Source organism: Glycine soja, chromosome 6 (genome assembly GCF_004193775.1).
Source record: "Glycine soja cultivar W05 chromosome 6, ASM419377v2, whole genome shotgun sequence".
Lineage (NCBI taxonomy): Eukaryota > Viridiplantae > Streptophyta > Magnoliopsida > Fabales > Fabaceae > Glycine > Glycine soja.
Window position 1 is genome coordinate 10,114,645 of NC_041007.1, and position 25,188 is coordinate 10,139,832.

General features: G+C 30.3%; 4 protein-coding genes across 9 annotated transcripts; all 4 read right to left on the bottom strand.

Annotated features, from left to right (window-relative positions):
• Window positions 1–821: 821 nt before the first annotated feature.
• LOC114415495 (WAT1-related protein At1g70260-like) lies at window positions 822–3,690 on the bottom strand. The gene is made up of 7 exons (XM_028380207.1): window positions 3,270–3,690; window positions 3,089–3,151; window positions 2,787–2,903; window positions 2,122–2,365; window positions 1,867–2,025; window positions 1,422–1,573; window positions 822–1,292 (listed from the first exon to the last, which is right to left on the bottom strand). The coding sequence occupies exons 1-7, from the start codon at window positions 3,467–3,469 to the stop codon at window positions 1,145–1,147; spliced, it is 1,083 nt and encodes a 360-aa protein (XP_028236008.1). The 5' UTR covers window positions 3,470–3,690; the 3' UTR covers window positions 822–1,144.
• Window positions 3,691–7,015: 3,325 nt separating this feature from the next.
• Window positions 7,016–10,205, bottom strand: LOC114415497 (WAT1-related protein At1g70260-like). 3 transcript variants are annotated; one of them, XM_028380208.1, is made up of 7 exons: window positions 9,820–10,205; window positions 9,639–9,701; window positions 9,345–9,461; window positions 8,558–8,804; window positions 8,265–8,423; window positions 7,661–7,812; window positions 7,016–7,521 (listed from the first exon to the last, which is right to left on the bottom strand). In XM_028380208.1, the coding sequence occupies exons 1-7, from the start codon at window positions 10,020–10,022 to the stop codon at window positions 7,368–7,370; spliced, it is 1,095 nt and encodes a 364-aa protein (XP_028236009.1). In that variant the 5' UTR covers window positions 10,023–10,205; the 3' UTR covers window positions 7,016–7,367. The 3 variants fall into 3 exon arrangements, with proteins under 3 accessions (XP_028236009.1, XP_028236010.1, XP_028236011.1); XM_028380209.1 differs by lacking the exon at window positions 9,345–9,461; XM_028380210.1 differs by lacking the exon at window positions 8,265–8,423.
• Window positions 10,206–13,629: 3,424 nt separating this feature from the next.
• LOC114415498 (WAT1-related protein At3g28050-like) lies at window positions 13,630–16,603 on the bottom strand. Of its 3 annotated transcripts, none has more exons than XM_028380213.1 (7): window positions 16,169–16,603; window positions 16,018–16,080; window positions 15,803–15,903; window positions 14,604–14,656; window positions 14,347–14,505; window positions 14,095–14,246; window positions 13,630–14,014 (listed from the first exon to the last, which is right to left on the bottom strand). In XM_028380213.1, exons 1-7 carry the CDS (start codon window positions 16,342–16,344, stop codon window positions 13,861–13,863), a joined length of 858 nt encoding a protein of 285 aa, XP_028236014.1. In that variant the 5' UTR covers window positions 16,345–16,603; the 3' UTR covers window positions 13,630–13,860. The 3 variants fall into 3 exon arrangements, with proteins under 3 accessions (XP_028236014.1, XP_028236012.1, XP_028236015.1); XM_028380211.1 differs by having other exon boundaries at window positions 14,604–14,838; window positions 15,803–15,916; window positions 16,169–16,601; XM_028380214.1 differs by having other exon boundaries at window positions 15,803–15,916; window positions 16,169–16,231.
• Window positions 16,604–19,064: 2,461 nt separating this feature from the next.
• On the bottom strand, window positions 19,065–21,444 carry LOC114415499 (WAT1-related protein At3g28050-like). 2 transcript variants are annotated; one of them, XM_028380215.1, is made up of 6 exons: window positions 21,029–21,444; window positions 20,827–20,940; window positions 20,198–20,435; window positions 19,934–20,092; window positions 19,683–19,834; window positions 19,065–19,442 (listed from the first exon to the last, which is right to left on the bottom strand). In XM_028380215.1, exons 1-6 carry the CDS (start codon window positions 21,265–21,267, stop codon window positions 19,292–19,294), a joined length of 1,053 nt encoding a protein of 350 aa, XP_028236016.1. In that variant the 5' UTR covers window positions 21,268–21,444; the 3' UTR covers window positions 19,065–19,291. The 2 variants fall into 2 exon arrangements, with proteins under 2 accessions (XP_028236016.1, XP_028236017.1); XM_028380216.1 differs by having other exon boundaries at window positions 20,827–20,934; window positions 21,029–21,425.
• Window positions 21,445–25,188: the final 3,744 nt, after the last annotated feature.

Sequence of the window (25,188 nt, forward strand, 5' to 3'; positions counted from 1 at the left end):
TTTTAATTATTACTACTTTGAGAATATTTTTTTAAAAAAAATTATCCTTAAAAATTGAATAAGTTTTCAGAAATTTATAATACTCATGAACTTATTGAGGTAGATATTTTAAAAAAAAAACTAAAAGCTTAGTTTTAACTGTGATTTCCACCATTTTAGAAAATATACAAATTCCGTTTCATTCCATAATTAAACAAGCACTTATATATGTTTGAGAGTCAAATCTGGAGCAGCTGAAAGGAAAGTGGCTAAGACGTGCAGTGAAATAGTGGTTCAGGTTTATTGGTAGACTGATTCTTAGCTGCATCTAAAGTTAAAATGCAAAACATAATTTAAATATAAAGCACTGTTTAAGGTAAATATTTAGATGTATATTTAATTTAAAATAAATGCATTTGATCTGGGCAAGTTTTTTATATGACTGTAAGTTATGCCACTGATCGATGATATACATTCATGTATACTCATACAATAGATAATTCTTTCAAGTAAGAATTGTAGTCTTTGAAATAGTAACTCCACAGTATTGATTTTATAAAAGTTTTACTTTAGCTTTTGATTTTATAAAAATATCATTCATTTTTAATTCATAATTTTTTAGTTGGTTTAATTTGTTGTGGAAAAGATCATTTTGGCTGTCTTTCGACAAAAAGAAAGCTCGTTACAATGTGTATCAGTACAAGGAAAACGTGTACTGATTTGAAGTGTCCATGACGCCTACTGTGCATGATTTTTCAAGTCTTTGGCTGATTTAATGCGTTCATTTTATATAATCACGATTGGAAATTTGAATCATTCCACAACAATTTGTGAATCACATATGTACCAAAAAAACAACTTGTGAATCACATATATCAGTACAGTAAAGCTCGAGATACGTGTATTACATATATTTACAGAGAAATTTTTTGTACAACGAAAATATAAAGGTCTCAAATAAAAATTCGACCACCTTTTTTTGCATGCTACTTACATGTTTCATGATTTATATATACACAGTTGGAGTTAATTACAATTAAAATGTTTGCAACATGGGAGAGACTTGTATTTGTATCACAATCGTTTGAAACGAATCGAACGAAAGGGAGGAAGATTCTGAAAAATAGGTGAATTCCTCTGCCTCTAGAATCTTTCGAAGTTCTATTCACACTTCCATCTTTTCTTGCAAAAGGGGTACCATCTTGTCCAAAGAATCAGAGCTTTCGTCACAGCTTGTCTCTTCTTCATTTCCTCTGAGTTGTCCATACATTACTGTATAATACCCCATTCCAAGTACAGTTGTTCCTATCACACTGCACATTTTTTCCACAAATAAAAACAAATTATATAGGAGACATAAAATTCTTAGGCATAATTAATTTAAAAACACGATGTTTAAAAATATCCATCTGGAGTCAACAAATGAAAGAGAATCAAAGTACCTTCCATAATGAAGGCTGTTTGAAAAGAAGCAAACTGCAAAAGTAGTGGCAAATGCAATACCAAATGGCTTGAAAAGTGGCACATAAAGTGGACCCTTCATGCGAGTGAACCATACTTGAATATTAGGACGAATCACTCCCCCAACTAGTGCCTGTAGTATAGCGTTACATATATTCTATCAGCATATGTATTTTTATTGAATTATTGTTATTCCTTTTTATATGAGTTTAACTGTCATGCAAGTAAAATAGTTTTACACCCACAATTAATTAGGAATTACTATTGTTATAATTTTTGAAATAATTATTATAAAAATCAATAAATTTATTATACATGATAATTTGTGATTTCGAATGATCATATAAAATAGTTTGTGCATTATCTATAATGTTGCTATTTAATTATGTAAATCAAAATCATATTGAACTATATGCTGATACTCACAGTTAGAACAATGAGAATGACATCCTTGTTACGCTTTATCTTCCAAGCATTTATGTCCCTCTCAACTATCCCCGAGACTATTGCACTAAGGATAGTCCCAAGTAAGCTAGAATAAGAGAGCAGCTTCATTGGTTCTGGATATTGCTTGAGAGTTTCTTTCTAGCAGGGTCAAAAGAGAAGAAAAACTTGAATCATCACAAAGATTCAAAAGGAAAACTTGATTTTTTTAAGAATAGAAAAAGAAAAGGAGTATACCTGAATAAAGTTGGAAATTGAAACTGAGAAGGAAGCCGCAGCAAGCAAAGCGCCACCAAGAACCCAAAACTCTGGTGTTGAGGAGAATACCAGATATTGCTTATCAGTGTGTCTAAGGTGGTGAGAAGAGGGTCTTACAAGTGGTCCCTTAAAGAATTCAGCTAACACTGCTCCCATTATTGATACCAAGATTCCAATCACTTGGACTTGGATACCAGGGCTTCTCAGATTCAACTCTGTCTTCCTGAAATAAACACAATAAATTAAATTGATTTATTACACACAGTAGAAAAAATACTTCAAAATTTCAATCTCAAGGATATTATTTAGCTTTATGTTTAGATTTTCAATTTCAAATCTAAATAACATCTTAAATATTAGAAAATATATTTTACACGCATGTAGGCTTCAAATTTTTACATACGGTAGATTTTAATTTTTTTTTTTACACATAAAAATGTGCTAATATACACACACATGCAGACTTTCAAATATTTTTAATATAAAAATGTACTTATACAATTATATATGTCAAAATTTATTTATTTTCCACTCCAATCTTTGCAAATATTTTTAGATCCATCCAGTACATGGCAAATGGACTTCTTGGTAAAAATGAAGAGATAATATAAACAAGCAAATCACTGAGTTTTGATATGAGGAACCTGAGAATGAGAGAGAGCAGAAAATTAAACGTTGGGATCAAGTGGCTCATGGCACACACAAGTATTGGCGAACTATAGCTTAGACCCAGGAATAAAAAGGCCTGAGTCATCGTCATCCTGCAAAATCCATCAAAATGTAAAAGAATGTCACTAATATGAATACTACTGTTGAGCTAACAATTCTCAGCACTTAATAAAAAGAAGCAAGCAAATACAATCTTCAACTATGAAGATTCTATTTGAAGGTCATAAACAACAATTATTTCAATTATCCAAAGGCCAATATCAGTGTGTATGTATACCCTATAAAACCGAGGAACAAGAACCGCATGAACAAAGAGAAAGTAAAAGATGGCCTCTCCTTTCTGTGCAAAAAAGAGAAAATTGAAGATCAGAACCAAAACAAATCCTCCATGCAAAAAACTTCACGCAAGAAAGCTAGCTAGAATCATAAGGAGAAGCAAAAGAGGAAGAGAGAGAGACCTGTCCTCTTGGTGTGGTAAAAAGAAACAAGGGAACAGTATTATAGTGGCCAGAGCATTGGTATAAACAATGAACACAAATGGACTCATTCCATTAGTTATTGCAGTTTTTGCAAAAATCGTGAGTCCTATGGTCCAACCTTCCATAATCACCATCACTATGAATGGTAGCACTTCAGACATCTTAGTCCTAGCCTCCATTGAATTTAATTTCCTTCTTTTGCTCTCACTTAGAGAGTTCTAATATATATGTTAATGATGATATAAATAGCACTTTCTTCCTTAATATATCTATAATTAGAGAGGGACTATGAGTATGTGGTATATAATCTTTGTGTGTGTGCGCCCCTAGTTGGAGCTTGCACAAGCACCAAGAAACCCACTTACCCTCTCTTTATTGAGCTTGAATTGATAACACTTGTGTGTATATGCTCTTATAATATAAGAAGCAAAGGTGGATGAAGATGAGATGAGGCGATGCAAGTGTAACCTTTCACAAAAAGGGGAAGCTACTTTGGAGGTGAAGTAGCAACTCGAGTGTCCCAAATTCTTAAACAAGGGACCAAAAGATGACGTATGAGGGAGTTTTAAATCATTGAGGTTATTTTTCTTTTAGGTAGATCTTGTGCACATGTTCTCTGTTCATTTGTCCTCTTTTCTTTTTGGTCTTAATTTGGCATCTTTTGTTTAAACCAAGAGTGATAAAACACTTGTATATGTACTATTGTTTATCACTCCTTGGCTTATTATACTTGATCTTATGGAGTTATTTAACCATGGTATAATTTATGAATAGTTCCGGACCAATTAGCGAAAGCTTTCTAGTATGGTAGCGAATGCATTAGTGGCACACATCTTTTATGGCCCTACCATTAGATAATATTTAATGTGACAATGATGTTACCTGCCCCCATTTGCGTCATTGCCGTGTAATTAAGAAAGATTCAATTAGAATCTGAAGAAGAAATGTTATTCTGTGGAATATTTTTGTGTGAATCTTTCCGGTCTACATTAAAATGAATCAAACTCAACCTGGTTCGTCATTTTCGTTTGACAAATGCTAATAATCATTGATTAAAGAACTAAAAGGAACAAAAAATTATAAGGATTTACAAAATTGTATTCTAGATGTCTTTTTTTCTCTTCATTTTCTCATGATTTTAATAATAAATACTTTTTTTACAGTAATTCCTTAATTATTGTCTTAAGGAAATAAGAGAAATATTAATAATATGTTCTATTTTATTGGTTAAAATTTATTAAAAATTATAAAAAAAATTATGGATCTCATATTATTTAATGATTTTTTCCTAATTTTATAATTTTTAATAAATTTTAATCAATAATAAAGTGTGTTAAGAGAAATGTGTTAGAGATCGAGCATGTAAATTAGTACTCCTAAGGAAACAAATAGATAGCATAATATATATTATTTATTTGTCAAACAAACTCATTTATGGAGTTTATGTTGTCTTGGTGTAGGCTTCCTTTCTAAATGGAAAAAGGTTTAAAATAAAAGTTTATTATGAATTTCACTTGTCTAAATAGTGAGAAAGAGAGAGATCAATTTGAAGAGTGAACTATAAGCCTTCGAAAGTAAAGAAGAAAAGGGAAAACTATTCTCAGTTACATCGCATTTCCAACTTCCTTAACTATTGCATCATACTGAAATTTTTCATTTTATATTTACTTTGGGAAAAATGAAAACTGATCAGTTCCAACCTTCAACCGTTCTCTTGTACATTACAAAAAATGTGAATTCAATGTCATTCGTTAATCAATCAAGCACTTATAAGTAGGGAGTTAAATCGGGATTCGGGAGGAATGGACAAGAAGCTAAGATGTGAAATGTATGACCATAATTCAGTTCAGAACCAATATTATAGCTAAATATGAAATTTCAATATTTCATAGACTGTATTTTTTTTCTTCTTATTTTGATTATCTTGGGCACCATTTCGTGATGATATGATATGAGGTGGGACCCAGCCAGAAGGTGGTGGAAGAGAAGAAGTGGGAAACGTAATTGTTAGTCAAGGTTCAATCCTACAGTTTTAAACTCAAATTACACTTTGCCTTTTCTTTCAGCTTAGCCACATTAATTCATCAACGCCCGATATCAGATGAAACTTCTGTAGTAAGCCTTATTAATAAGACAGATTCTTAGCTGCAACCAAAGTTTAAAAAAGACTAAATTGTAATTTTTATTATTTTTTATTTTTTTTTTAAATTTGTGATCTTTTTTTATTTTTTAATTGGAATATTTTGTCTTTTACTTTTTTTAAATCTAATTTTATTTATCTTATTTTTAAATTAAGATATTTCATTTCACATTTTTTAAAAAATTTATGATTTTAATCTCTTTTTCAATTTCAGATTTGATTATATATTTTTTTAAAAAAATTAATTAAATAATTCAAAACAAATTTTGCATATGAATAATAAATAAATATATGCCTGTCAACGTTTATAAAATACATAAATTAATGTTTAAAATTATTCATAAGTCTAAAATTGTGAATTTTTAAAAAATAGAACACAAAATATAAAATTGTAAAATTTTTAAAAATAAGAGATGAAATATCTCAATTAAAAATAGGGAGACTAAAATCATAAATTTAAGAAAATAGAGAAATAAAAGATACATTTTTATCTTTAAAAAAAATACTCATTTTATTACATAAATTTTATCTTTTAATTCAGACATGTAAAATATATTCATTTTAATTTATGTATAAGCACTTCCATGTCTTTTTAGTTCTTAACTACTGTTACATAAATTTTATCTTTTACTCCTTATTATTTTAATGTATAACACAGCCACCAAAAGAAATTCAAAAGTATTTGTGTAGGAACCAAAAATGATAACTTTTAAGTGTAAAGCCTAAAAAGTAAAATTTATACATCTATAAGTGAGTAATTTTTCCTTAAAAATAACATGAATTAAGAAAAAAATCATATTTAAATGTAAAACAACTGTATAACAATATAAATATTTTTCTCTGAAAAATATAAATATTTAGATGACGATTTAATTTAAAATAAATGCATCGATTATTAAGTAATTTGATCTAGACAACCGTTTTATAAGATTGTATTATGCCACCGATCATGCACGTACAATAAATGTAACAAAAAAAAAAATACACACACAATAAATAATGCTTTCGAGTATTGCTCGGTGTCCTCAATTATATATCTCTTGGACTTGATTTAAGGTCATTCATAAAGATGGTTAAAGGCTAAGATGAGTAGTGTTGAATGCTCTTTTTCAAACTCGTGTATTAATCATTTAATCATATATCTTATATTTTTTAACTCCATTAATATAACCACTTAAAACTATTGTAGTGCGATTAAAGTATCTTTTGTACTCCTCATCTTAATAAATTTTTGCTTGTAAAAAAAATCTTCCAAGTAAATCTACACTTCAGTCTTTGAAATAGTAAGTCTATAGATTTTGTATAACTTTTACTTTAGCTTTTGATTTTATAAAATATCATCCATATTACATGCACTTTAATTCATAAATTTCTAGTTTGGTTAATTATTTGTGGCAAAGATAATTTTGGGTGTTTTTTTCAACAAAAAGAAGGCTCATTAGAATTATAACAGTACAAGCAAAATGTGTACTGATTTGAAGTGTTCATCACGCTTATACTGTGCATGATTTTTTAAGTTATTTTTTATAACCAAGAGGGTGATCATGATTATGAATCACTCGACAATAAATATGTGGATCACATATATCAATGCAGTAACGATCGAGATACATGTATTATATATATTTATATTTATATACACAGATAGAAATTTTTTGTACAACGAACCTATAAGGCTATTTAAAGGTCTCAAATTCCACCACCTTTTTATTTTGCATGGTACTTACATGTTTCATGATTTATATAAATAGTTGTTGGAGACTTATATCCCACTCGGTTTGAAACGATATGGTATGGAGGAAGATTCTGGAAAATAGGTGAATTCGATCCTCTGCCATATAATTAATCTTTTGAAGTTTTATTTATTCTTACTGAAGATAGAGAAAATCATAGATGTGTGATGGAAGATGAGAAACTGATAGTGTATGATAATATATTCACACTTCTTCCATCTTTTCTTGCAAAAGAGGTATCTTCTTGTCCAAAGAATCTGATGAGCAATCGTCACAGCTTGTCTCTTCTTCATTTCCTTTGATTTGTCCATACATTACTGTATAATACCCCATTCCAAGTGTAGTTGTTCCTATCACGCTGCACATTTTTTTTTCAAATAAATTAAAACAAATTACATAGGAGAGAGATACAGACAAATCAAGTGAACCAAAATTCTTATGCATAATATTACTTCAGAACAATAGGCGTATTAAAATATAAAGAGAATCCAACGTACCTTCCATAATGAAGACTGTTAGAAAAGAAGCAAAGTGCAAAAGTAGTGGCAAAGGCAATACCAAAGGGCTTGAAAAGTGGCACATAAAGTGGACCCTTGATTCGAGTGAACCATACATGAATATTGGGACGAATCACACCACCAACGAGTGCCTATAGTATAACGTTACATATTTCTGATCAGCATATATTTATTTTTTGCCGTTATATAATTATATAATTTTATATATATATATATAAAAGAAGGAATTCACCTATTTTAAAAATAACTCTTTATTCATATTATTCATTTTTTTAAGATCTAATGATTATAATAAATAACTAATCTTAATTATTATAAAAGAATTGTTCTTAAATTCCATATATATATGGATTGATAACACATGTTAAACTTGTAAGAGATGATTTATATTTGATTTTTGCATAATAAACTTTTAGAGAAAGATAAAAAAATGTAAATACAACTAAGTTTCACAAAAAAATTACTCTCATGGTCGATTTTAAACTTTGAACCGAAGCTTGTGTAGATAATCCGATTCTTACTAGGAAGCCATATGCCCTAATGGTTGAAAAAAAATGATATTTAATTATATGCTGATACTTAAAGTTAGAACAATGAGAATGAGATCCTTGTTACGCTTTATCTTCCAAACATTTATTTCCCTCTCTACTATCCACGAGACTATTGCACTAAGGATGGTTCCAAGTAAGTTAGAATAAGAAAGCACTTTCATTGGTTCCGGATATCGCTCGACGGTTTCTTTCTATCAGGGTGAAAATAAAGGACAAACTCAAATCACCACCAAGATTCATTCATAATTCAAAAGGAAAACTTGATTTGAAGAATAGAAAAAGAATATGAAAAAGGGTTTAAAAAAAGAAAAGGAGTAACACGTACCTGGAAAAGGTTGAAAATTGAAAGAGAGAAGAAAGAAGCAGCAAGCAAAGCGCCACCAAGAACCCAAAACTCTGGTGTTGAGGAGAATACCAGATATTGCTTATTAGCGTGTTTAAGGTGGTCATGAGAAGAGGGTCTTACAAGTGGTCCCTTGAAGAACTCTGCTACCACTGCTCCCATTATCGATACCAAGATACCAATTAATTGGACTTGCATACCAGGGCTTCTCAAATTCATCTCTGTCTTCCTGAAAAGGAATGCATTTTACCCATTAAGTCACACCGAGGATATTAACCATCAATTTTAATTATACGGTTGAGATCATACCTTTCATATCTCTCTTTACCATGATTATTTTAAAAAATTAAAAAATATGAATTTTTTATTTAGATCATATAATTATGATATATTTCATGATATATATTTGTTAGAGTTTAATTTTTTATGTATTATTGTGTGTATGTGTGTGGTAAACTATTATGCATGATTGTTAACGGGTGGGTTGGAATAAACGTTAATTTTTAATACGTTACATTCGTGAAATTAAATTTATCTAATTAAACACGATTTAATGTCAATTATCATTTTACATTTTAAAACTATATAGGGTATATTTTAAATTTTTATATATAAAATTTTATGATTTACAAACAAATTTATATATATTAAAATTTATATACTTTCGCCCTCCACGCTTACAAATCTCTTGATCCACCCCAATACATGGCAAATGGACATCATGATCAAAATGAAGAGAACAAACAAATCATAGAAAGTTTTGAGGAACCTGAAAATGACAGAGAGAAGAAAGTTAAACGTTGGGATCAAGTGTCCCATGGCACACACAAGTATTGGCGAACTATAACTTAGGCCCAGGAATAAAAAGGCCTGAGTCATCGTTATCCTACAAAATCCATCAAAATGTAATAGAATGTCACTAATATGAATATGAATAATACTACTTTTGAGCAAACTCTCTTCAGCACAAAAAATTAAAAACGAATAAAATTTAAATTCAATTATTCAAAGCCCTAAGTAGGGAGAGCAAATATCATAGAGTATTATATATATAAATATATACCCTATAAAACCGAGGAACAAGAATCGCATGAACAAAGAGAAAGTAAAAGATGGCCTCTCCTTTCTGTGCAAAAAAGAGAAAATTGAAGATCAGAACCAAAACAAATCCTCCATTCAAAAAACTTCACGCAGTAAGCTATAGCTAGAATCATTAGCAAAAAGGAAAAGAGGAAGAGAGAGACCTGTCCTCTTGGTGTGTTAAAAAGGAACAAGGGAACAGAATTATAGTGGCCAAAGCATTGGTATAAACAATGAACACAAGTGGGCTCATTCCATTAGTTATTGCAGTTTTGGCAAAAATCGTGAGTCCTATAGTCCAACCTTCCATAATCACCATGATTATGAATGGCAGCACCTCAGACATCTTAGTCTTATTAACCTCCATTGAATTTTCCTTCTGTGTTCTCACTTAGAGAGTGATAATATGTTAATGTGGTGGTATAAATAGCACTTTCTTTCTTACTATGTTGATAACTAAAGAGGGACTTTGAGTATGTGCAATGTATATGTGCACCCCAAATAGGAGCTTGCACATGCGCGCACCAAGAAACTCACTAAATTACCCTCTCTGTATTGAGTTGGTATTGAGAAGCTTGTATCTTCTCTTAATATAAGAAGGGAAGAGAGAGGAAGAAAAGTGATGGGGCCATGCAAGGGTAACCCTTCACATAAAGGGGAAGCTACTTTGGAGGTGAAGTTGCAACTCGAGTGTCGTCCCAAATTCTTAAACAAGGGACCAAAGCTGACGTCTCAGGTAGTTTTAAATCAATGAAATGAGAAATCATTTCTTTTTTGGGTAGATCTTGCGCACATGTTCTGTGTTCATTTGTCCTCTTTTCTTTTTAGTCTTCATTTAACATCATATATTTAAACTAAATAAGAGTTAACAAAGACTTGTATATGTACTATTGTATGTTGATCACTCTTTGGCTTATTATACTTAATATTATGGAGTTATTTAACCAAGGTATATAATATATGAAAGATTACAGACCAATAAGCGAAAGCTTTCTAGTATGGTTGTGAATGCATTAGTGGCTGACATCTTTCGTGGCCCTAGCATTAAAGGATATTTAATATGACATTGATATAACCTCCCCATTTGCGTCATTGCGTGTAATCAAGAAAGATTCAATTAGAATCTGAAGAAAATGTTATTCTGTATAATATTTTTATGTGAATTTTCACACTTTTGTCAAATTTGAGATGAATCAAACTCAACCTTGTTGTTGTCAATACTCATGCGCTTTCAAAGTTGGTGGGCCTATTGTCCAAGCCTAATAAGCAATCAGGCTGACAGAGTCAATACAGTGTTGGGGCAAACTAGCTAACTGAGCCCATTGCATAGTTACTGTTGCTCCTTCACAATTTGAAAGGTTGCTCAGAGGAGAGGGCTAAAATTTTTAAATAAAAAAAATAAGCATAGCAGAATTTTCGTTTCACATACCGAAGCCCCTCACAAAAATGTTTTATACAATAATATCCACAATGTGCTAGCACTAAGTTTTGATTTTATTTTTTAAAAGAGGTCAATGATATATATATATATATATATATATATATATATATATATATATATATATATATATATATAATAGGCTTCTTTTCAGAGGATATATAAAATAGGCTTAACGGGGGCAACTTAGTGACAATTTAAATAAAGAAGCATCCTATTGGATAGCTACTAACAAGTAGATAACTGCTTTTAACATTTCATTATGTAAGGTGGACCAAAAAAGATAGACAATGTTTTTTTTTATTATTAAAAAAATGACATTGTGATAAAATTACAGTATCTAATGATGCACATCACATATTGGTCTATAACTCTATATGCCGTTAAATTAGTGGAATGCATTAATAAGATTTTCCTTGAGATAAACAAATCATTTACATAAATTTACTTAAATGGAATTAGTATATTGGACTTATAATGTTTAATATGTAATTGGCATTTAAAAGGGAAAAAAATGACTTTCTTTGCTTCCTCGTTGCATTTAAAAGGGAATTAGTAGATTGGACTTCTTTTTTTTTGTTACAAGATTGGACTAATAATGTTTAATATGTAATTGGCATTTAAAAGGGAAAAAAGGACTTTTATTTGCTTCCTCATTGCAAGTTAGAACTTATTCTTTAGCGACCTCTGAAATTTTTAAATCAAGAAATTGGAAAGTTTCTTTCGCATGAAGTGGAAAAGCGAAAAATAGAAAACATAACTTTGACGTTGTTAAAAAACAGGGGAGAATGATGTATAAGGTCGGCGTGTTTACAAAACAAAAATGTTTTAGTTTGTTTATCCAAATAATATAATTAATTAATGAATTGATATTGTAATAATTTACTTATGCTAGATATTTCCTTCTTTATATTTACAATTACAAAAAAGATTCATGGGCACACATGTGCTCATAAACACCACAAAGACAGAAAGAGATAGAAAAGAAAGAAGAGTAGTAATGAAGAATACAGATAGAGAGAAATAAAAAATATCAATCAAGTGTATGTACTGTAAGATGTCCATATATCACAACTCTTAAAATTAAGTACTGATTAACTATTGACTAAACCACTTCAACCAAAATGTCCAACTTTAGAAGCACTGGTACCTTTCTCATCATTCTCCTAAAAACAAGTTGTTATTGCGTCACAAAAAATAATTTGACCTCAAACTCTGGAATTAGTTCTTCTTTAGCATACTGAGGGTTTAACTATGACCCCCCACCCTAGTAGATAATTGGAACAATCATTATCTACACACCTAACCAAGCACGTGTTCTTCCACATCCATTGACCAATGTGAAGATCAACTGATCTACCTGAAGGAGTTTACTCTCTTATAATAACGAGTTTCATTCATTCAAAGTCAAAATGATAGGAGCTACATTGCAAGCATGATAGAAATGGCATCATCAAACTGTCATCTAAGATGAAAGTCATAGTGTATGAATGCCAACAAAGTCAACAAGTGCTCTTAGAAACTAGATGATTATGTCCTTGCCTGTTTTAAAAGTTAGAAATCAATTCTCCCATTTTCAATACATACGTTCCTGTCAAAATTTATAGTTTACATTCATGATACATTCCTCAGTTACATTTAATGGTTCAAAACTAATTATACCAAACTTGAACCAGGACATTGTGAATAACAATTTACTGCACTTTTCTTCATTGTTAAGTGTGTTCACATCTTTTTGTGTTTTTGTGTGCCTCCTAGGCTCCTACATGTATCCTCTTCTTAATGACATTACTTGTTGCTTAAAGGCACCTGTAGTCCATGTAACAAAAGGAAAGGAAAAGAAACAGCAACAAAAAAAATGCATTTTTTTTGTTTCTTACATGTATCTTCCTTTGAAAGCAATCCTATTTGAGTTACAATTGGATGCTAAGCGTGAGTATCTCTCCTATAAAAAATTCTAACCTTAGTTCGTTATATTGTGAAGAACTAGTCTTTTTCACTAGGCCCAATAGTAGTGCATTCACATCTTTGGTCATGCTGCATCACTTGTGCAAGTCCCAACTTAACTCTTCCAATGCGGATAGGAGAGAAATGTTCATAGTGGCTCAATTGAGAGGAAATGAAAGTCAATCCTCCTTTCTTGACCATAAACAAATGAGCTCTGCTTCTACAATGGGAAATAATTGTATTTGTTCCACAAACTTTTATGAAGACTAAAAGTTTTTTAGTCGTTCAGAAAATAGTTGAGAAATGTGTTTAAATTGTTCATGTAATTATCACTTTTCATACTCATTTCTTTAGTCTTCATTGAAAATTTATGGAACAATCATTTCCACGAGATGGCATAGCTTTTTGTTGGCTACCATAGATTTTCATTTTGTCAAAAGTAGTTTTAGGCTTCATATTTTTGGAGATGCAACACTTCTTTTCTTCAAGTTTTGGTAAAATGTTAGTGAAATATGTGTTTTGATATGTTTTAATTACAGTAGTTTAACATGAGATTATTTCCATTATTACTCATTATTTTATTTTCTTATTTTGTAAACCTCATTCTTTATAAATAAGAGTATTTCATGTAGTCTAAACAACATAAAATAGTAAATAATTCTTACAGTTACAACTTACAACTGACAAGGTCAATGTCATCTATACACTCCAAACGGAGAGAAATAATATACTTCTGAGAGTCAGAGAAGACTCCTTTATTCTGAGAAACAATTGAAATTGCATGTTTGCTGACAATATTGTAGCATCCTTTTAAAATGAACTAATGCCCTTGTATGTCTTCATGGCTGTTTTCCTCCAAAAGTGGGGCCTGTTTGCCCTTTGACTCCAAGCTGAGTCCAGCATCTTCAATATCTTTGGCTTTCCCCCATAATACAGAATAAAACCCAACAACAATCACGGTAGCACCTATCAGACTGCATTGAAAGATAACAATGAATTCATGTTGGATGAAATAAACTCAATTGTTCAATCAGACACAAGCTACACAACCCACCTTCCAAGATAGAATGCATCCCCGAGGAAGAGAACACCTAAAACCACTGATATGAGTATTCCTAAGGGCTTGAACATGGAAACAAAAACCGGTCCTGTCTGGTGCAAACACCAACAAATAATACCAACTTGAAATGCAGAGCCAAAGACTCCCTGTAAATGTTTACAGAAGAAGTTTCAGACTTCTCGGTAAAGATAATGCGGTAGAGTTACTTAGTGGTAAAATAATTTATTTGATTTGCATTTTTATTACCGAGTATAAAACTGCAAGCAACCTTAGCTTAGGTTCCAAGCTCCAAGCACTGATGTCTCTTTCCACAACCAAACAGGTCACAGCAGATTGAATGGCCACAAAGAAACAATAAAAGAATACAACAATCAACTCTGCTGGATATTTCTTAAGAATAGAAGCCTGAAATATAGCCAATTATAATTAACCAATTATAGAGTATTTGCACCATGCAAGTAGAAATCACAGATTGTGAGATATCACTACAATGATAATTTCACCTGTACAATAATATATGCTGAAGCCATTACACAATCAGCCGCAAGAAATAAACCTGCGAGTATCCAATTAGAATCTTCTGATAAAAGTGGCTGCTGAGATGAGTTTGCGGATGACACTCCCATCAAAAGTGCAGGGCCCTTGTACAAAGTCACAATAAATGCACCAGCAATTGATACTATTGTTCCTAACAATTTAGCAAGGCTACTTAATTTTCTCCAGTCTAATTTTTCCATTCTGAAACCATAAAGTGGGATAAGTTTAGAAAGATCTAAAGCAGTGAACAACTAATGGAGAGAACAACTATATATTATCTTTTGACTTCTGCTCTATAATGAAATAAAGTGCATATTTGGTGAGTCATTTTTTATGAAACACACACACACACACACATACAAACAACATAAAAGCTTTGAAAATCCAGAGGGGTTACTTTTATTTCGAAAGAACTACAAAAGACTTTCCAATTCATCAACCCAACTAAATTCGTCCTGTGATCCAAATATATGTTTATATAAGTACAGAATCACAGTGTTATCATGTTGGTATTGGATGTCCAAATTCCAAAATGAAATATTTTTTCATTATCAAGACAAAACGTAACTGTCAATCTATAGCGCCTAGAATACCCAAGTGTTAGACCATAATTAGAAGGCTCCATAAGCCCAATTTTCCTCTTTATTCATCGTTACTACTACGATGATGGTCACTAGCCAGAGTGCTTGTTGGGATAATTCCAGGTTATCCGGAACAAATCCATCCAAAAGGAACAGAATTTCTCAAAATACAAACCAGAAATAAAATTCAAAGATTATAATAAGAACATTGAACCACAAAAGCTAGTCATTATAGTTAGAATCCCATACTTTCAATGTGAGACTCAAGTCCCATACCTTGCAATTGAATCCTAATAGATTCCCAACACTTTCATGCAAATAATCCTTTTTAATCAAACATAATATCTACAGAATTAATATTTTGATCCAAACTATATGGTTCTATGCAGTTCACCTACGCTCAACAGTCATATCTCATATGAAATATAATCTTCACATTGTACTAATATGCCAAGCAACGTGTTTGGAAATCCATTGGCAAGTAAAAAAGTCTCATTTGGGACGTGGAAGCTATAATTATTAACTGCTTAGTAAATGAGGAAACTACAGTGCATTATAAGCAAGAAGAAGGAAATGGGATGAACCTAAAAAGAACAGCAAGTATGAAAGTAAAACCAGGAACGAGGTTGAGTATGGACGTGCTGAGTGTAGCTGAGCCGTAGTAAATCCCAGCATACCCAAAAGCCTGCGCCAAATAACTGAAAATAAACTAAAACAAAACACATTTCAAGCACCAAAATCAACAGTTTATTTATTTTTATCTTATGCATATGAATAAAGGCAGAATTTTTGAACTTGCCCGAGTAGTGCAAGTAAGAAGAATCCACAAAGGGTGGAAAAGGTGATTGGAGGACGTTCAAATCTGCCAAGTATTATAACCCAATTACGGAATCATTAATAAGGACAGGATCCGATTCTCTAATAAATAATTATTCAAGATAGATAGGAACCTGTGTATAAGTAAGGAAATGGGAAGAAGGAGGAGAGCACCGATTGAGTTGGAATAGAAGATGAAGATGAAATTGGTCATTCCTTGTGCCATGACTTGTTTGCTCAGTATGATTAACCCAACCTGAGCAAACTCTGCCATAATCATTCCCACAAACGGAAGAGTCAACTTCCCCATAGAAATTTTCAGCAGTGTTTAAGGTTACGGTGGAAACTAGAGACCCAACCCAACCTTCCAAGTGAAAACTATTCAACAAAAGAGTCAACTTCCATTCTCTTTTCCTACCTCACTCTGATGAATGATGATTCAGTTTGGATCCTCTCCTGTCTCTCTAGCAAGGTTTTTTCTGCGCCAGAAACCAGGACCGTTGGATTGGATCGCTGTGATGCTGTAAAACAATCGCTAAGAAAAAAATTGCTCCATTTAGTGTCCGGTGCCTCACGCAGGATTGCCTTTCAAAGAAAGAGATATGTGGAAAAAAAAAAAAAAAACAATTGCTGTAGACAACCCTCCCCCCACCTGTTGGGGACAGGAATGTAATTTAGCACACATTATTTTTTTCAATAATTTATATAAGTCTCTTTAAATTATAAATGAAAATCATAAAAAGTGAAACTTATATTATTTAAGAATAAAGTTTTGTTCAATTGTTTTATAAATCAGATTAATGATATATTATCTCAGTGGCCAAGTAGGAGGCATGACACTCAAGCAGCATGCAGAATTGACGATGATGGAAAAGACTATACACATGATGGGAAGATTAGGTATAGTTGTGAAATTCGGTTTGATCCGATCGATTGAATTGGTCTAGTTAGGATCCGATGGCCTCATCGGACCAATTTTATTATTGGATCGGTCACATAATTAATCCGGGATAACCCGATCAGTTAGGTATCATATCTTAATTGGACCGGGTCGACCTGTCAGGTTTTACAAAAAAAGTAAAAAATGGATCATCTTTACGAGTCGTTTCATTATTGTCAATTGTTATTTTGAATTTTAGAATATGGATGAACTTTTCTTACTAAAATAATATTAATTATATACTTATATATAATAGATACATATATAATTTTAAATTTTTAATATATCCTGAATCAAACCAGGTTCATTTTTGGCCCACCGATTGGACCACTAATTCATTATCTCGATCGGATCAATGATCGAACCGGGTTTCACAACTATGAAATTAGATTTAGAATTAGGAAAAATAAGAATTAATTAAGGATAGAAGTATCTTTTAATAAAATATTAAATTAAAAATAAAAATATAATATTTGCAAAAAGGTCATTGGGCTTTAATTGCAAAAAACAAAAAATTAAATTGAATTATTTGATGTCACAATACAAGTCACTTGACATTGAATAATACATAAATTACATCGATATAATTTATTTTGAAAACACATCCAAATAACAGCCAAGAATTTAACGTGTTGAACATATAAAATATAAATTGTATTTAATATTTATTATATAAGAAAAACAAGAGGATGTAGTACAATGATTTTTTTTTTGTCATTGTAATATTATTGTGAAGTGTCTTTTAATTTTGTTAATGACTAACCTTTACAAAGAAATAAACATGTTTTTTCATTTAGGTTTAAAATCAATATCTTGTTTAATATATTTGAACCTAAATTCACTCTTAGAGTGACAAATTGGTTTGTAAAAGGGTTTAAAAATATTCTATAAAAGAGTATTTAATAAAAATGAAACATGTCTCGTAAATATAAAATATATTTAAATAGTTTCCATATAAAACTTACTGAGATATGAGAAAATAAGAAGATTCAGAATGTCATTATTTAATAGTTTTCACATAAAATTTACTTATTAATGAAAAACATTACCTATATTTCTCATTTGTAATTTTTTTACATCAAAATTATTTTCCAATCAATAGTAGAAAACTAAGTATTGTCTTTTTCAACGAAATCCTCTCTAAACATTTGCTTTGATAGTGAATTAATTTTAGGGTAAAACTTAAATGTAAATTTTTAGTGATTTTGGTGTCATTCATAAACCAATTTTGAGTTTCATCTTAGAAATTTATTTTTAATATAAGCATTTGTTCCATAAATGATTTAGATTTATTTTGTCAATAATTAAATTTTTGCAAAACTTGGCTCACCCACCTTAGAGAAGCCTCTCTTCTCAATTATATTTTTTTTCATTTAAAAAATTTAAACAAAAGATATCCCTTAAAAGATTCAAATTCAATTTTACTCTATCTAATATTCTTATTTGATTAGAAAACAACATACAAAAAATTAACAAATGGTATCTAACTTTGTCATTTAGTCGTTAATTTTAATTTCAATAACAAATGTGATAAGGACTTAAGTTTGACCATTTAATAGAATTTATAAAATATTTTTATTTTTATATAAAATAAATATTCTAATTTATTTAAATAAAAAATATATTTCCATTATCTTTCATTTTTATTTGTTACATTTAAAGAAAAATATTTTTCGTTATATTTAATTTATTATATATATAAAGATTTTTTTAAAATTTATTTTAGGTTATAATTTACATTGGCCTCCCCAAACAACAACAAATATTTTGAAGAAAAAAAAAAGAGAGATATGGGAGGACCTGATCTACATTACTGGATGGGCTGCCACTACCCATTCTATATCTCCATTGGATGTGTAAATCTCCATATATAAAACATACAAGTATGGTTAGATAAGATCCCCTAAGTAGGGGAAAACCCTTCAGTAGGAACCCATTAAAAAGGACATGCATATTAGTAGGAGAAAATCAATTCATCCCCACCTCCTTCAAAGTATTATTAATTAAGAAGACCAACCATGACCCAACAACAGCTCTCCAAGAATCCCGAACCACATCATGAAAGGAACTATCAGCCAACCAACAAGCCATAAACAGAAAAGGCTTAGCATACCTTGCCTTGATTATTTATTATTGATCACACTATAAACTGGTTTGTATGTTTCAAGCTGATTATTTTTTACTATCTTATCAAATTAGACTAAGGTTTCAAATCAACAGAATTATGACTAAATTTTTTTATTAATTCAACCTGTTTTCAAAATATTACATGAGACATTTATCTTGAAGCTAGGGAAACAAAATGATTACTATGATTCTATTCCTCCATTTTCTTCTTCTTCAAAAGAGGGACAACGGGCGAGTATGATTCCGAGTCATAGACTTCACACTCTTCCTTTGCTTGCTCTTGGCTTTTCCCCCAAATAACAGCATAAAATCCAATAACCACTATGGCTGCTCCAAGAACACTGTACATAAACAAAGCCATACTTACATAATTGTATTTTCCTTCTAAGACTATAGTATTTTTTAAATTGCATTCACACACGCAAACAAAAGGTCCCCTTTCATAATTATATTCCTTAGACTAAAGTATTTTTCAAATTGCATTTATTCACACGCCAACACAAATGTTACTCTTAATAAGTCCATAAGTGGACACGCCTCCCTTTTTTCTTATGAATAAGACACATGAAAGAAACGTATACCTTCCAAGATAGATAGAGTCACCAAGAAACGCAATTCCCATGATGACCGCAAAGATTATTCCAATTGGCTTAAACATTGCAACATACAGAGGCCCCTTCTTGCTCATGACCCATATATGAACAATACTTCGAAGGGATACACCGAAAATTGCCTACATTCAGAAGCAGATCAAGTTAATTGAATTCAGAGAGCAAGAAATAGAAGAAGACTCATGCTGATATAGGAAATAGTATCAACTATCTATTCTTACTTGCAATGCAATAGCTATCAAATGCACATCAAATCCCAATCTCAAATCTTTTGGATCCGTTACTGAAATCAGCGAAGGTGGGATAGATAGCATAGCAACTAATATACCGCGAGTGACCACTATGACAAGCTCTGCAGGGTAATTTCTGATTATCCATGTCTACAAACATAAAAAAATGTTACAAGTCAAATCAATATTTTGAGCTTTTTTACTTTTCTTGTTTGCAAATAAGCCAAAAGGGTGTTTGAGATTTTCATTGGTTACCTGAACTATAAACAACAGTGAGAGAACAAAGCTATGACCCGCAAGCAACACTGCCCCTACTACCCAGTCAAATTGCTCAGATGAATTAAGATTTTTGGGGAACAATTTATTAGATGGGTGATTGTTTATGATTGCCTGGCCTTTGTACAGAGTAATTATCAAGGCTCCAGTGATTGATACCAATGTGCCAATGGACTTGGCCCGAGTACTGTTAGTTTTCCAATCCAATTTTTCCATCCTGTAAGGACAATTACCCAAAAAAATAAGCTTGAGTATTAGTTAAGAAAATTATGCAAGACTACTATAAGGAAATTGCTTCAATTATCACTGCAATAATTAGTAAGGGTTAATTGCTGAGATCATAAGGGTGGGTTCGTTTGTGTAGAAAGAAAGTAGAAATTGAGAGAAATCCACAGTAAAAGATAAGGGAGCCACATTTTTACACTCTATTTTAATTCAGAATTTTCATCTCAATTCACTTTCTTTCCATTTCTTTCCTCTCTACCGAAGGAACCCTTGGTTTCTTAATCCATGATGCTCTTGAATAAAATTTGTGAAAAGAAGTTCGCTTATGTTTGAGTGCCTTCAAGAGAAAACAAAAGTTGCAAAAGAGAACAGTAATAAAAAACCTGAAGACGATGGCAAGAATGAAGGTAAAAGCAGGGATTAAATCAGACATAGCAGTGGCCAAAGTGGGAGAGCTGTAACCTATTCCAAAAAACCTGAGCATCTGAACACTGCAACTGCAAGACACACGCAAGTATCAAAAGAATAAAAAGAAAACCAAAATTAGAAAAGTTAAAAAAAACACGAGCTGAAGAAAATAATTACCTTAAAAAGCCATTAATAAACAATTGGGCAACTATGAAATATGTGAGTGGAGGAAGAGGTCTTTTCCTGTAAAAGAAGAAGGTTATGGGAAGGAGGAGGCAAGTTGCGAAGGCATTGGAGTACATGACAAAGACAAAGTCATTCATGCCCTTCTTCATGGCTGCTTTGCTTACAGTGTAGACGATAACGTCCAAGAACTCTATTGAAAAGAGGATTGCAACCACGCCCAATTCCTTCATTGTGTTTGGCGATGAAGGGATGAAGAAGAAGAAGAAGAAGAAGAAAGTGCTTAGTTAGCACTTGTCATCCATCCCTTTGCAGTAGAAAAAGGCTCTACAAGTACAGATGAATCAAAATCACGGATCCCGATCCTCTCCAGCTCCCTCCATCAACTTTTTCAACCCTTTATTTATATTGACTAAAATACCAATTTACTCTTACAAGTTTATATTTTTTTTTTCAATTTTAATATTATAATTTTTTTAATCCTCTCAATTTTGTATTTTTTTAATTTCATTCTTATAAGTTTGTGTTTTTTAATTTTAATTCTTGTAATAAATATTCATTTTTAATTTTGATAAATTCGTGCCTTTTAATTTTTGGTGCCCGTAAGTTTTCCTTTTTATTTTTAATATATGTAAATTTTTATTTTTTCAATCTCAATCCATAAAACATGAACTTACAAGCACTATAAAAGAAAAAAAAATTGAATCTTGGACTAAAATTATAAAAAAAGTAAACCTACCCAAGACTAAAATTAAAGATAAAACATACAAATAAAAAATTAAAAAAATCCAAACTTATGCAACTAAATTCACATTTAAGTTTTTTTATACATAAAAATAGAAATTTTCTATTGTAACAATTTTAAAATATTTTTTTTTAAATAATCCTTTTTAAATAGTAATAATTAAATATATAATAATAAAAGTTATATAATAATATGGATATTTATATGATATATAAAAATAATATGAATATGTATTATTTATTATTTAATAATATAAATAGTCAATTATAATATCTCAATACAAAATTGGAAACTAATTTGGTTTTAGATGTTGAGAGAGTGTCATAAGCGTGAGATCCATCCAAGGTTCAAAAAATTGCTGGAGGGAGCTGAAGAGCATTCCTGCAGGAGACCATCCGGACTCGAAAAGGACTCAAAAGTGTGGAGGTGTGAGAACTAAAATATTTCTCTTAAATAGTAAATAAAAATTTTAATATATTTTTAAGATTTTTAAAATTCTCTTAAAAATCATTTTTTAAAATTTAAAAAGTATAACATTAGTTTTTTTAGGAAAAAATAGTTTTTTCCTTGAATACTTAAAATCTTATATTTGATCTTTATTATTATACGACACTTTTAAATATTTTATGTGTTCCTTAAAAAAATTATGTGCTTAACAAATTATCAAATGACTATTTCATTAATTTCTGTGATACAATATCATCTTATGATATTTATTTTAAAAAAATTCTAAATCAATAAAATAAGTCTTATTTTTGTATTTTGAAAGACTTAAATTCACTTCTAGTTACTATAAGTTTATAATTATGTATTTTTGTTCTCTTAAAAAATCATTACACATTTGATCATGTTTTCAAAATTTAGTAATTTTTGTTCATTATTAGTATGTCATTATTTTTTCAATTGAATTTGTTATCATAACACATTAATGATTACGTGACATTAATCATAATAATGTAATAGTCCAATATAATGCATATATTAATATGATACTAATATCTTATAAGTGTATAAAGGTTACACATTAATATTTTTTTATTTATGTACAATAAACTGTAAATGTCATACTAACATGTGTTGAAATATCACATCATCTGTTTTGTTAGTATATATGTTTTATGTTATCATTAACATGTTACTTAATAATTTTTCTTTAAAAATTAATGACAGACAGACTAACAGTGAACTAAAATATCTATATTTTAAACATGCCGGAACTAAATGTGAAAAAAATTTAAAAAATCAAAATTGTACTGTCACATAAATCAAAAGTGAATTTAAGTCATTTTAAGCTAAACTTTAATAAAAAAATGATTTTAGATTTTAAAAGGATAAAAAAATTACATAAAGTAAAATTAAAAAAATCAATGGAGACTAAAAACAATAATTTTACATTTTAGAAGAAAAAGAATTATAAAAACTAATATCAAAACATGCTTATTTTATAAAATTTAAAAACATATTTAAGCGATAAAAAAAATGCGTTCGTTAGGTAGGCTGTGTCTGAGTAGTTAGTCCGTAATATGTGAAATCAACAGACACACGTACACAAAATGAGGTTGCATTATTGTATTAGTTGGACACAAAATTTCTACAATAATGATAATAATAATAATTTTAAAATGAAGTAATAAATCACCCTTGCCAGCAGTTATTAAGGAAGCTGCCTAACGATGTGGTGTATCGACAGAAACCTGTGTCTTTTTCTCTAGAATCCATGCCACCAGAGACAAATCACATGTCTCCATCTTCATCATCATGAATACAAGAGCATAAATACAAAAAAACGAAGGTGGAGAGCTAGGAAAAAGTAGCATTTGAAAGGGAAGAGAAAGAAAGACGAAGAAGACATCGAGATTTTTTTAAAAAACCTTATCATGGAGATAGAATTGTAGTATCTACAACCTTCGTGATATTATGTAGTTTTTTTTTTTTTTTTGTCCATTGTTGAACCTAGAAAAGTTACAACTTATAATTTTGAAAATTTATATTAAAGATTTTCTACCAATTTTTTTTTATCAACACTTATTCTTTAAAGAAGATAGGAATTGTGGAAAATTAACTGAAAGAGAAATGTGTATTGATTTCACTTTATCAACTTATTAGGTTTAGATTCATTTTGGATCATCCAGACTCGTGTTAAAATATTATTTATAAAGTGATTTTAAATATTTGTTTACATGTTTAGTTTTATATCAGATAAACAAAATCTATTGAATTCTATTATAAACATGCTTTTATAATAAACCATCTAAATATAAATTAATTTACTTCAAAATTAATTTGAATTAAATCAACTTTGCAAACATTCACTAAAACACATTTATATTTCCGAGGGGAATAACGTTATACTTCTGTGAATATATTTGAACAATCAAAATACTAACGGACACATAGTGAGCGAGTGAAACAAGAAAAAAAATATAATAAATGATATAATTTATAAAAATAGATAAAATATATGTTTAATACACATTAAGATATAACACAGACAAAATAAACATAAGTGTTCAAGTTATAAGATAACTTTTTACCATGTTGTTTAATGAACAATAGACAACATGTTTAATATTAGTTATTTTAAATTATTAATATATATTATAAAATAAACATTATTATATTTTTTATTATATATTTGGAGAGAAAAAATATTTATGTGGTTCCCACTATTGTTCTTTCATTCTCCCACTTTATTAAACAAACTAAACAAGAGATCGAAGAGATTTTGAGTTAGTGTGTTTTTCATATTTCCATTTTCTTTTCTTCCTAAATCACTCTAACCAAACAAAGCATTAGAGTTCTGATCCTAGATGACTTTAATACATCAATAGAAGCAGAATTGTGAATTAACTAATTTGTAGTGATGTGCTATGAATCCATTGAATCACAAATTGAATATCACATCAAAGAAAACTTTAGAGAGATGATTAAAGAACTTAAGCCTTCTGAGTCAAATAATATAAGAGTCTTCTGCTTCGTCTGCCAAGGGTCATTCAGAGGCTCATGGTGGAGGTTAACATGGACAAACATGAGGTAAATTTTGCTCATGTGTAGGTTGAATTTCCATAATAGAAAGCGGGAGAACCGACATGTTGAATTTCTATAGATGAATTTCTTAGCTTTTACCACACTAGAATCATGCCATAGAGTGCCCACATGTAATTGAGGTTTATTCATTCAATTTGGACCTTCAAAGTATGAGAATGTTGATAGGGCGCTTGCAATACGATTAGTTAGACATCAATTATGATAGAATACCAAAGCCTATTCGAATGACGATTGAATCATGCACGGGATTAGAGTGGGAAATAATTGGTGGGAACATTCTTAGAAGGACTACGGCCTAAAATTCAATGAGTTTAAAGTTGGTAAACCTCGAACCATGATCGCTACAATTTCTTTGGAACAA